The following is a 13912-nucleotide window of genomic DNA, read 5'->3' as shown; positions in this document are numbered from 1 at the left end:
TCCCTCTATATTACCCTTCATACTTAAAGTGTAATATAAAATGTAACCGGATTATTACACTTAAAGTAGTAATAATTAGTTTCTTTGTTTATCATAACAAAGTGTCAAATGACAATTTCAAAAGGAGGTTTGCTTGTGCTGGTGAACCCACAGTTAATCTGTACCTCTCCATTACCACAGCTATACTGTTTTGGCTCACTCTCACTGCTCTCCTGATGCTATTTCTATGGGCAGAAGGAAAAAAAGTTTAAGTGAAGAAGCGACTATAAACTCGTGTTACATAAACTGGCTTTTTAAGAATACATTTTGGGGGTTGAAACAACTTCTGCAGATAAATTACCGTAGTATGAATTTTGGCATTTTAATGTGAAATGCAGCACAAAATCTGAGTCTCAGCACTGCAGATTAAGCTACTGATGGAGACTAAATTCAGCATTATAACCGCTTTACTGGAAACAAAATTAGATGACAATTGCCAAATTAATCTGGATGGAAAGATAAATGAGTGAGCCGATGCGTAGGTTCTAGGGGAGAGCTCATTGGGGACAACCTGACAATGCAGGAACACTATTTGGACACTCGGGGGATGGAAAGTCTGTCTCTGAGGATTTATTGAGGCAATAAAAGATAAGGTCACTGTGTTGTAGGCTTTAATATTAATGTGCCATTTAATGACCCTCACCATGGACGAAACTAGGTTATCATTAGTGCTAAGATATAGCTCCAGGCAGTTATTTTGTGATGTGCATGTAGCTGCACCGCCAGCAGTGCTTCTGAGAGCTCCTCTTTTGTCAAATAATATATAGCGAAATTCCTTTGAAGTTAGCAAGGTGAAAAAAAATCCCCAGGGCGGCTCCTTCTCATTTGCAGTCCTCCCCAGCCATTTATATAAATTCCCTAATAAGTAATAAAAAGAAACTAATAATATAAAATCACTAAATACTAAATGTTTAGAGCGAAAACCTGCATATATTTGTATATGCGTGTGTGTGTGTCTATCTGTGAGTGTGGCAGGGATGTTTGGGGGTGCTGGATGTGCGTCCCTCCCCTCGGTTCGGACTGTCCAATAGGAACAGCGGGAACCGTGAGCTCTCCCAATCAGCAGCGACGGATGATAGTGAATGGAAGTTTAGTTTTTGAGTTTGGGATAGATTACCGGAGAGATTAAGAGAGAGGCTAACGCTGTGAAAAAGTAATTTCAAACTAATGTCAATATAAGTTTGCGCTCATAAAAGAGTAGGTGCGCAGGAGCTGCTCGGATAAGTCTAACCAACAGCCCTCACTCTCTCTCCCCCAAGTCTGTGCGGAGGAGAGGAGGGTGGCAGGTGTTCAGTGGAGGGAGACGCATCGCCCCAGTCGGCTCCCAAAGCCTCAACAGGGTTCCGACACGGAAGAAACCAGCGAGGTGAAAACAAAACGCCGCAAACTGAGGATAGAAACTCTCGTGAGTACGTATGGACAGCGATAAAAAACAAACAAACATATATTTGAAGTATTGCTTTTTCCCGGGCTCGTGCGAGCTCGCGGGGGGACCGTTGAAGACTCTGGATAAAACAGCGAAAGGCTCCAGTGTCGCAGTAGCAGCAGCGAGAGTAACGTTACCGTCTGGCTCTGAGCGGCTGGTCTTTCACTTAAAACCTGCCACTTTGGTGTCTCGCAGCAGCGCCTCCACGGCAGTGCACCCGTACTAAGGTGGAGAAAAGTCTCGGTTGTTGCCGAGAAACTTGAAATCCCATTATTTTTGTGAACCTGTTGTCTCATTTTTCCGAGTAATCCGAGCCGCGGCGCATTACCACACAAGTTAGCCGGACTGTGTGGCGTATGCGCGCGGGCAAACAGTGTCCTTGTGTGCGAGGGAGAAGAGTGGACACAGTTTCGACCCACGGACATTCGAGTTTAACGTGTCAAATTGGATATCTGTTATCTTAAGTTTTGCTCAGATAACAGAGTCTCTTAGAAAGAGACTCGGGTGCCCTTTCCACACTTTGTTTGCTGACTAAATCCAAGGGAATTCACCGAATCAATTACTGGATTGATTTTTAGAGCATGCAGCCATACGGGCAGACTACGGATGGATAACTTAGGTGTTTTATCGCTTCTCTGTTAATGCGACCGCCGTGTAAACGGCTAAATGACCCGCGGGACAAATCCCCGGTGAAGACATCAAAACAAGCGCGGATTTGAAGTCGATAGCAGAGAATAAGCCGATAAGTCTAAACACACAGACACACACACACACTCTAATGTATTAACTCGATGGTCGGATCAATCCAGATGGAAATGAGGTAGACTATCACAGGTCGTGGAAAGACACGGACTCCGCAGCCGCTGCAGTTAAGAGATCACGGCTCCGGTACATCGTGAAGCCCCGGACAAGTGAGGGAAAGTCAGTCTGCCTGTTAACCGAGCCTCCTTACCCCCACAGCCTGCCTAGTTGCGGAGTGAGAGTTGGGAGTTTGTCAGCAGTGACAGCTTTACCCCGGGAAGGGCAGAGCTGAAGCCTGCCCCCGCCACCAGCACCTCCGCCACCCATTCGCAGTTCTTCTCATTCGTGCGCAGGGCAGAGAGAGACTGAGAGTTGCAGAAGCAAAGCGAGAGAAGCGGAGCCTTTTCCCGCAGGATGAAGCCGGGAATTAGCTGTCCGGGATCTCCGGAGCGTGTGGAGGGACCCGCTGCAAGGAGCCGGGAGAAGATGGTGATGGGAACCGTGACGACCCGGAGAGTGAGCCGGTGTCTGCCTCTATTTCTCCTGCTCCTTCTCGGCAGCAACTGCCACATGTTGCACGGCCAAGGTATGAGCTGAACTCTCAAATGACAGATGATGCAGAGCAAATAAGAATGTTTCTCATTAGATTTTTAATGCGGGTTCTTTAGTTTTTTTCATAGTTGATGTAAGCAGAAAATCTATTGTCTTAATAAACACCCCTTTGTCAGACCCCTTTGTCACTGCAATCATGCTGAACAGGAGCAAGAAGACATAAAGACCCTAAACTGCAAAAACAGTGATTTAACATATTAAGTTTATCACTTGGTGGAGTTCTAATCCATATCTGCAGGAGGGGAAAAGAGAGGGTGGTTTTATGGGGGTAATTATATTCTTGTGTTCAGAGACAGAAAAGGCTAGGTATTTTGTGCAGTGCGTGTATTAATTATTATTATTGTTATTATTATTATTGTTTCTATTCATACTATAAATCGCAGGATTAAGTTATTGAGGATGTGTGTGTGTGTGTGAATGGGGGGGTGTCTTAGTGTTACAGTTTCCAGGCACTGATAATCCCCCTTTTATGCAGTGACCTGCTTAACTACAGCTCTTGATTTGGCACAGAAACACACAAATGCACAAACATGTAGATACACACACACACACACAAACATGCAGCCTCACACAGTGTGTTCATTTAAGCCGTATCCCATTTTGGCGTTGACCCTGTTGCTTAGGCAGGTGTCCGGATTAGTATGAGACTTGTAGCTGCGTGCTGAGTGGAGTAATTGTTGAATATGGCAACAGGAAAGGAGACAGATATGATGAGATATTGATCCCTTACCAAAGGTGGAAATGGTTGGTTGCCTTGTTCTAAGTATTTATATGTTGTTGTTGTTGTTTTCTTTTGTCGCCACAGTGGAAAGAAACTGCAGTGGTTGTGCTATGAATGTGATTTTTTTTTTTAATGTACCTCATAGGAGGATGTGAGAGTGGGGAAACAAAAGCATGGAAAAGGTCAGGCTGGTGTTGACATGCAGTTTTTCTCTTGATCACAGATGGTGTGGTGGGCAGAACGTAAGGCTGAGAGTTTGGGGTAATGAGGAGGAGGAGGAGAGGTGGGGGTCTTAGGAATGTCTGCGCGTGTGTGTATGTGAAAGAGAAGTGTGGGGGTGTGCTATTTGTGAACGTATGGAGGATATGTGCAAGCGGTTTAAGTGCAAGAAAAGTGCCCGCATGAGTGTGAAGAAGGGGAGCGGGGAGGGTGAGAAAGTCAAGAGTGTGGCTGAGAGGGCAAGGAGGTGGTGTAAGAAGGAGTAGAGGAAGGAGAGAAGGGAGTGGTGAGGAAAAGGGGTGAAAAGAAAACGGTGCTGGCTTGGAGGAAGAATGCGGCGCACCGTGCTTGTCACTCACAAAGCCTTGCCTGCAGTTCAATCAATGATGACGGTATGACAACACCTCTGTGCATGTCAAAAGTTGCTCTCCTCTCCCTTCTTTCCCCAGTTGTCACACTCTCCCATCTTCCTCCCTCCCTTGGTCTCTCCCTCCCTCCCTCCCTCCTGCCAGCGGCTGCAGAGTCAGCTCCTTCTGTCCTCCTATTAATGTCAAGGTCTCACCACCAGCACCCAAGTTACCACACCCCCCAATTTTCCCACCATCAAGCCCAGCAGTCCCTTTCAGCTGTCTGGGTTTAAGGGGTGGAAGGGGGTGAATTGGAAATTAGTGAAACAGATTGGTGATGAGGCTGGTTGTGGTGAAGGGGTAGGGTGGTGGTGGTGCGGGTTTATTGATTTGATAAGCTGTGCCAGGCGGCCAATCGAAGACTGTAGATTTTCCAGGTTCCGACCCCTTTATCCCCAGCATTTATCAGGACGTTTTATTTTAGGAGGAAAAGGATGAAATTCATGAGCCAAGGTTGATCCTCCTGATCTCCCCCATCCCCTCCCCCCCTCCTTACAACCCACTCCCTCCACCCCTGCCCCTCTCCCCTTTTCACTCTCTCTCTTCTCTCCGCCAATCGATGCCCACACCCGTCCTCATAAATGCGAGGGGGTTTATATGAGCCAACTCGTGTCTCTGGGAGCACATTTAAATAAGCTCATCGATCTTTCATTTTAGAGTTTAAGTGACGGCAGCATTTTACTGTCCCCCCATCCACCCACCCCCACCTCCATCTCTCATCTGCTCACCTCTCCACCCTCCCTTCTTTATTCATAACTCATCCCCCCCTCACCCTCCAACCTCTGCCTCCCTGTCACGGAGTGGGTTCTGCTCCACAGCTGTTTGACTGATTCACATTTCCAGCATGGATCCAGACAGAGCCTCATTGTAGACTTTACGTATATTCTGGTGAAGTCAAGGATAGGTCACATGCGCAGTGTTTCCAAATGTTAATCATATTCTACATCAATAACAGAGGGAGTCCAGAAGGCTTTACTATCTTTAATATAGCTGTTCAGTGATGAAAAACGATTTCTTGGTTTTTCTAAAAGCAGCCTTTTTTTTTAGGTTCTATACCAAACCCAAACCACTCATGACCACTGCCGAATAAAGTTTGAAAATGTGCAGGAGTTCACGTGTACAAGACACGTTAATGTATACCAGTGGTTCCCAAACTTTTTTTGCTGGGCCTCCTTTGTTTTACATGAAAAATGTTCCTGCCCCCCCAAACCCCCCTGCGCTTGCACACACACGCACTAACACATCCTCCAACCACACACCCCCATATTTTGCTCCATTGCGGTTTATTTCACACCTCAAACATTTAGTAAACAATTAAGCAAATACAAGTAATCTGCAATAAAAGACATAATGATAAAATAAACTACTAACTCTTTTACGCTACCTCCGAATCTACACGGGTATTTTTGGAAAAGCAACTGTTTTGTCCACACGTAAACAGCGTTTGGAATCACCAAAACTGAGATTTTTTAAAACTCCTTTTTTGCGTTTACATGTGGACGAGGAATACAGAGTTCGTCACGCAACGTCAAAGGTATGTGCCTTTTTTCACGTCATGCTGTGCGCCACGTTATTGTTTACATGAGAGGAATTGCAGAATGGCAGATAGAGACAAAATACTGTTACTGTTAATCTGACTATCCTCAGGTTTTACATTTACTGTCCATCCATTTACAAAGGCAGAGGCGTCACGGTGTGATTATTTTACGTGTAGTTGTTTTTTTTTCCTGTGTAATAAAATTCAACATTGCTATCAATACATTTTTAAAAAAAAATTCCTCTCTGTGCAAAATGGGTTTAAAAACATAAACAACTGTGGGATACTGTTTGTCCGTGATTTGAAGAGCCCAGCGCGTGCTCCCAACGAAGGGAAAATCAATTTTGCAGGGGAGACCTACCTCGGCACTTGTGCACGTGAAACCAAAGGGGCGATATGCTTCACCATATTTTATAGTCTTTGGCTTAGAATGAAGTTGGATTGGAAACATGTTCAGCTATGCTTCATCTCCTGTTTTGCGTTTTTGTGGGCGCCCCGTGCTAGCAGTGTCCAAGCGTTTTGTTTTTTTCCTTTTCATACCGCCCCCCCCCCCCCCCCCCAACCATGGCTCTGCGCCCCCCTTAGGGGGCGGGCCCCACACTTTGGGAAGGTCTGATGTATACAATGCCAGTGGTCTTTAAGAAGCCTAAATTGAACGCAGAGCTGTTATGCTAGCAGCTCCATACTAGTGGGTGTAGTGTTTTATGAATCACAGTTCAAAATAATCCTTATTTATCTTGGTGAAACGCCTCAGCCGCTCATCATCTGTCCAAAACAAGCTGTTTTAGCTCGCTTCCCTTTACGGCCACCCTCCCTCATTGGCTGCCTCCTGTAAATAAAAGGCTTGAAAAGCAGCTGCTGTGCTTGCAACCAGAGCTGTGTGCCTGAGATAACTATTTTAAGTATATCCCAGAGTAGAAAAAATGTATGTATCATATATCAAAAAACAGATATATAATTAAACTGGACCTATAAAAGCATTGTTGGTTCAATATAGTGTGAAAAATACAGCCTTTCCAGGCTTAAATCTGACTCCAGCATGCCAGCTGTTAAACCACTGCTCTTCTCTCAAGTATAAAAAATAAAGTGGAACGCAAAAGTTTTCCTTCTAACCATGAACTTTGAAGCTGCTTCCTTCGTCCTATGCCGGGAAAAGACTTTCACCACAAAGCTGACCCACTTAGTGGATCTATCAGTGTGTGATTAGGTTTGATATGACACATGCCATTGGCTCTGCTAAGCCGGTACTTGGTGCTGATTGGTCCACTGGGCATGCTTAAGTGAATTGAGGTCAGAGATAGGATATTATATGGTGGGCTGTGGGCTGGGAAGGTTCAGAGCATGATGTCAAAACCCAAATCAAATAGATTAGCATGCAGTTTGATGCACAAACTTCCATCCTCAAGTACACACTAAAGTCCTTCCCTCTCATCAGTGTCAAACAGCAAAAGCGGACGTGGAAATTTGCTTAACCTTGGAGTAATGAGGAGAGGGTAGATTAGAAGGCTCATCTAAATGATGATCATTGTCAGTGCTGCACTCGCTATTCATGTTTTTTAATTTATTTTATTATTTTTTTACTCTAGTGACAGCATCACCAATATTATGCCGTTATTTTCCATTTTTCATCATCTTCCACTGATGGTCTCACATTTCTGTGGCAACCTTTGCTTGGAGCTAAGAAAAAAAAAGCAATATTTTAAGAACAGTAGAAGCAATTTGTATTAGAGGCTGTTTGTTACCAGAGGCGTTATTGCACCTTTCATTACTTTAGCTTGCAACCTGGGGATTTTGATACAATTTAAAATGTACATGTAATGCTTGTTATGCACATGTTCTTTCTCTGCTCACAAGTATTTAATGCCACATTTGAATTCTGGGGGGATGGTGAATCTGTGTGTGTGTGTGTGTGTGTGTGTTTTAGAGTAGACCAAACATTGGACAGTGTGAATACATGTGTGTATGGGGGGTTGTCTGATAGATGTCAGGTTAGTCAGGTGTTAGAGGAAGTGAGGTCCCTGGTCGACTCCCTTATTTCCTGTCTGTCAGGAGGAACAAATCACCACGTTTCCACTGCCACCTGACACTTTGTTCGCTGTATGTGTGTGTGTGTGTGTGTTGGACTGCAAGAGAGTTTGTGTGTGTATCTAACTGTTTCTGTGTGCATGCTTGGTATGTGAAAGAGATTCTGGTCTTGACAGGACTACAGAGTACATACAGTATGTGTTGCTGCCCGTGCACATTGTTTTTGTGTGTGTGTATGTGTGTTAGACTGATGCTAACCCTCTATCACGCCTAAGTGTTTCTTTCTCAAAGCCGAAGAGGTGGCAGTTTAAAAGAAACAACAAAAGTTCCCTAATGGAAGATAATCACCTGTGTGTTAGTCTGTGTGTGTGTGTGTGTATAAAAGTAAAGTACATCTTTTCTAGCTTTTTTGTTCAAAAGCGCACACACATAAACCCACATGAGCGCTAATATGGCTCTTTTTTGGTGAGTCAATGAGGTTGTTGTAAAGAGCTCAGTCATGCCATGATCCCTACTCTACTACAGTTCTACTATGAATGTGGAGAGTTAAAGGTATAAAACAGTCAACATATAGGATAAGGCGCAGATATAATTGCCAGAGGCGTTGTGCGTTTTTCTCTTTCTGCTCAGTTTGTGCTTCTGCCCAGTCAGAATGGTATTTTGTCTTTGTGAAAAGATGCATTTTGCTGGAGTTTTACCTCAAAAACATCCTTCAGAGCTTTGAAATGTGAACCAAGCGGGGTAGAATGTGGTTTTTCTCACTCTCTGTCTCTCTCTCTCTGGCGTCCTGTCTGTTTTGCTTCTTTTTGCTTTTCGTTTTTTTGGTGTTTGTTCTTCCAGTATCGTTCGTCTTCTTTTTGGTGTTGGATTCTCTCTTCCTTCTGTCTCTCTCTCTCCACGAGGATAAAATAATCTATTGCTGCAGGCCGCACAGGTGGAATGGAAGCTGTTTTGCTGTTTAGGCCTTGGTGTTTATTATGTAAGATGGGGGAGGAGGCTGCTATTGATCCACTCTGTGTATGTGTTCGAGGAGTTGGAGGACATCGCACGGAAACCTTATCTAGTATTTTTTTTCTATTTCTCAAGCGATTTATCGAAATGAAGCATAATGACTGCAAAACATGCACAGTTGGTGGTAATCGTAACGAAGCAAAAGACACAGAGATTGATTGGCCGACAACAAGACAGAGAAGTTCTTGTTCATGCATGCACTCTCAAGTGCTGCTTGTTATCTTAACTGCTAATTTATTAAGTGTCAACTCATACATGTAGTGTGTGTCCCCCTGTGGAGATTTCCTATTCACATACAGTGAATTGTGTAAGTTTAAGGGCTGTACGTCAGGGCTGACTGGCACATTGGACGATTGTTTGGTCGATACACTCTCATTTGACCAAAGTCTCGTTGGTCAGACAATCAGCAGTGTTTCTTTAATCAGGGGAAAAGTGCTACATCAATAGCCTTCAAGGACTGTGCACTTAGTTTTTGGAGCCTGAGCTTTGGACTTGCCCAACCTAATGAAACCTAATGAAACTTGCTAGATCTAAGTATTTTAATATTTACCTTTACATATACTTCAAGGTCAACTCCAGACTGTTTGACACCATACCACAAGACATTGGTGTGACCTCCCTGTGTTAAATGATATGGCTGTAACTCTGATGAACATTTTTTCTCAGTTAGTTGGTATTATATAACCAAAATATTGAAACTGTTAGTTAATGATCAGTAAGGAGGATGATTGTTAATTGCAGCTTTATTGTTTAAAGATGCTCGGTGCGGGTAGCTCATCACATCTGTCTATGATTCCTGTTGTTTTTCTTCAGTGAAAAAGAAATTACCAGCAATACTGATAATTTGATAAATCTGTTCATAAATCTGAATAAATTCAACATGGAACAGGTAAGTTGTACTATTAATCACAAATACTCTTTTTTTAACAGGCTATGTTGAAAACATGCATAGGAAATATTTCATATATAGTTATTTTGTCTTTCTGCAGCCCATATAAATATGTTAAAATCCAATATTATGCCTGGGTAGTCACAACTTTAATATGTGACATCCACCCAACAGAGAGCATAGTGAGGGACAGGCAGGTTTGCTGAACAGCTGCTGCATAGAGGAACCAAATCAGCTCACTGTCAGGAGGGAAATTCTTCTCCTGGTCTGAACCTGAAAATGATTTTTTATGTTGTATAGTGGAGCGTCTGACATTTGGCTTTAATGTTAAACACTTGTTATTGGAATTAAATAGGACAGTGACCTCTAAATTCAGGTTTTGAGCAGTTTGCCTTAGGGCTATAGCTCTGTCCAAAGGTAATTAATTAATAATGCATTGTTCAAATTTGGTAAGGATCTAATTAAGATCAAGCCACAAAGAGTCAAAGCAAGACTTTCTAGTGGTTGCTGTGCACATTATTGCCAGTTACACACTAATATAATGCGACCTCTGGCTATTGGGAAACCAAAATGGCTATTAGCAGTTGTTGTCAAGGAGAGTTATTGTCAGTGGTGAGGAGTGACAGTGCTTGCATAGCAGCTTGGTAAGACCTCACAAACTGTGGCATATGGTCTTGAGTCTGATTTCGCAATATTCTGCAATATTCTTTGACAAAATCATAATGTATAAGGTGTGATTTATTTATTTATGGTAAACAGTTACTGAAGTCAGTAAATTAACAAATAAGCACCAGAGTAATTGAGTTGTTAGGTACAGCCATAATGCTGACAGGTCTGTTTTTCTATTCTACTTAATGCTGAACTTTTGTTTTAGTATTCTGAAGGTGGTACTTTTACTTTGTGAAGGATCTCGTTACAGTTCATCACTGTTAAGCTGCTAAAGAAACAGGTGTTTGCAGGAGTTGGTACCAGAAAAAGGAATCGACATAGAGTGAACAGCAGACTTTGCATTGATATTCACGAGGTGAACAAAAAAACAGCTCCGTCTATATAGTTCTACTTGATGGTCAGATGCAAGTAAGAGGTAATTTTAGACCAACTAGTGGGCCTGCAGCTCTTGTTTGCTCATTGTCAGACATGTATGGTTAATTTATCTTGTTGTTCTTTGAACCACTGTATATTGTGAGATGAAAAAAATGGTTGTTTATAAAAGTTTTACGAAAGAATAATAAATATATATGTTTTTTAGTCGTCCTCTTGTACTCTATATATTTATTGTATAATGGAAAGTAACTAAATACAGGCAGTATTAGCTGCCTAATTCATGGCAAACAGCATTCGCTGGTAGTTACATTAATGACTTAATGACACTTAATGACACTTAACTAACAATTATTAAAATGGGGCTGACTATTTGTAAATGTTGATATGCCTATAAATCATAACCCTAAATAACTAGCAGTAATTTAGTAGTAATAACATACTACTAAATTACTGCTACAGATGATTATGATTTCACTCTCAGTTAACTGTGTAGAATGGTAAAGGCACAACAGATAGGAAATACAGCTAGCCAAGTGTTAAAAGTTAAACTCTACTCATAACTAGGGATGAGTATCGTTTAGGTTTTATCCGATACCGGTGCCAAATCGGTACTTTTGAAACGGTGCCGGTGCTCAAACGGTGCTCAAACCGGTGCTTAAAGAATGGAGAACACAAAATTGGTCCAAAAACCTCTCATGTTCAGCTGTTTTTTTGTAAAAAGATAACAATGTTAGCCTTTTCTGCAGCTATGGGGCATATATGGTATCACTCTTGGCTGGAAGCAGTGCTTAATCAATGGAAAAAACACAAACTTTGTCCAAAACCTCTCATGTTTAACTGTTTTCCACTTTTTCTTTGGTCATTTTAGCCTTTTTGGCCAGGGTGAAGGGAGTATCTGCCATCAAACAGGAAGACAGCCGCATGTAGCTATGATGAGGTTTGCTTGTTCACCTTACATGCATTAATGTAATAACGTGGTTAGCCTACTCAACGTAAATTACACACGAACAACATTAAGCTACTCACGCAGAGAAGAACGGCTGCTGCTGCCATCATCATCCGTCATCATTTCTGCTACACTGGCAGGGCTAGGGGCCAGGACTCTCCTCTTCGGGTTTTTGGGGGATATTGCTAACTCCGGGTCCGATAACAGGCACCACACCCGCAGTAGATGTGCTCGGTGTGAGGTCTCGCAGCAAGCTATCATACGGCGCATTTCTGGGCTTTTAAAAAAAACGCTATGCGTCGCCAGGTGTTTCATCGGATTTGAGGTGTTACCTCCTTTGACAGTATCACAGTATCAGCTTAAAGCACTTGTTGCAGGCTGCTGAGTTTGTATATTTTGCTGTGAAGTACAGCCAGACTTTTGACCACTTCGCCTTGGGCATTTTTAATCTGTAGCTCTGCTCTAAAAGAACGCACGTACCTGGACCTGCCTACTATCCTCAGAAACGTAAAATGATTGGCTAGAAGTGTATCACAGCTCAGGAAAAAAAAGCACCGAAATAAAGCACCGAAATGTGCGCTTCTTTTCGGTCTGGTTACTACCGTTTATGTCAGAACCGGTGCCATGATGGCACCGGACACCGGTACCCATCCCTACTCATGACTGTTAAAATGTACGTGTAACGTGCATATGAATATACAAATTTTGCATTTGGTTCAAAAACTACATATGTTTGTGAACTGGCAGAAAAAAATAATAGTTTTTATTTGGAGCAAATATTTTAATGAATCACGGAATAGATGTTAAACATTTTGTTACCTTTGGTAGTCTATAGCCTAGGCTTAATTAAGATTGAACCAGTTGTTTAGGAGGAGTTTGAGAACAAACACTACGATCAACATAGTATGGTACTTAAATAAGCCGAGGTTCATATTAACAGCCTGTTTTTGACATTGTCATTAATAATACCAGAGCAATACTATAATGCTCTGGTGCTCAGTAGAGCCTTCAACACTGAGCTGAAACATTTCAGTTTTTTCTTTTTAATAAATGAATAAGCATTTTCTGACTGAGTTGTTTGTATTTTTTGTGGAATGTAATCTCGGCTGATTGTTCCTTTTGAGACCTTTGGGTGTTTTCTCTCTACAAAATCTTATTAAGAAAGATGTGAAAAGCAGGGAAGCTAAAGGTACCAGACAAAAAATAAAAAAACACAAAACACCTTGTCAATTATGAAGCTTTGGGAATATATATTTAAAAATGTCAAGAAGTAAACTGACACAGTACATTCTTGTTTGTGTGAGCATCTCACAGCTTATTCTTTTTCGATAACCCATATATGAGAAACGTTATGTCCTTTTTCAGTGCTTTACAATAAGCTGCAGCCAGACGATGATGAAACAAGAACTAATAAGTGAAAGCCGCTGTGATAGCTTCGTCATATGTAGTCCATTTTATGGGTTTTAATGGTATTACGCACTTTGAACCCTGTGATAACAGTAATCACTGCAAAGTTATGTACAGCTGAGTGCCTCTAAAAAGCACCACAGACAGGCGCATAAGGATTAGCCTCTAATCAGGGCAATAATTAGATGGGTTTCACATGGAAAAATGTTTGTGAAACCTATTTTGTATATTAGCACTGAAAGTTGTTTGCTGCATATTTCATAGCTGTACCAAGTATGACCCTGTGACATTTTATTTACCACCATATTTCAAGTGTGACTGTAGCTAGTTAGCAGATTATTTTCTCCAGGTTGTTGTTTTTTTTCTTTCTTGGTAGATCTGAAGAAGAACTCAGAAGAAGTTTCATCATTTCATCATTTAATTAAAAATTGCAAAGCAGCAAAGAGATCCTTCTTGTGCTGTTCAGAAGAATATCATTTGAGCTTTGTTTATTTTAGTTACTGAGTATGATATGAAAACGACTTCTTTCATTTTTGCATAAACTGCTTCCCACCACCGTTTGTCTTTTATTTGAAACTTGAAAATCAGGTTAGGAGCAAGCACCACCAAAACTAAACTGTCATGACCAAAATGTGACCAAAATGATTATTGTATTTTAAGAAATATATAGTCATAAATGAGAATGACAAAAAAATATATAACTAGCAGTTGCTGAGGTTGTTAGATCAGTGTTAAATCAGCACTTGTTAAGTCAGTTTCCTAGTATTTGAAGCCAGTATTGTCTACATCCATGTTTACTAGCTTTCAGTCTTATATTTCCTTGTTGTTCTTGGATATTGTTTAGTATATTATAGCACGTTTCCTCCACATTTTGAAATGTGGAAGAGT

At 41.7% G+C, this 13912-nt stretch overlaps 1 protein-coding gene across 2 annotated transcripts in view; it reads left to right on the top strand.

Moving 5' to 3' along the window:
* Positions 1–1119: 1119 nt before the first annotated feature.
* The window catches only part of LOC146707476 (protein sidekick-1-like), a 295921-nt gene continuing 283128 nt past the window's right edge, over positions 1120–13912 (top strand). The window contains exons 1-2 of one of the 2 annotated variants that reach the window (XM_085458835.1): positions 1120–1192; positions 1299–2792. In XM_085458835.1, the coding sequence (XP_085314961.1) occupies positions 2621–2792 (172 nt within the window). In that variant the 5' untranslated portion in view covers positions 1120–1192; positions 1299–2620. Of the gene's footprint in view, positions 2793–13912 lie in introns of both variants that reach the window. The other variant, XM_085458834.1, reaches the window with a different exon arrangement.

Source organism: Copadichromis virginalis, linkage group LG6 (assembly GCF_057382275.1).
Source record: "Copadichromis virginalis isolate Kocher_CV1m ecotype Utaka linkage group LG6, C_Virginalis_male_GT1.1, whole genome shotgun sequence".
NCBI classification, from domain to species: Eukaryota; Metazoa; Chordata; class Actinopteri; order Cichliformes; family Cichlidae; genus Copadichromis; species Copadichromis virginalis.
The sequence above is the reverse complement of the archived record's forward strand: the minus strand, read 5'-3'. Positions and strand labels throughout refer to the sequence as shown.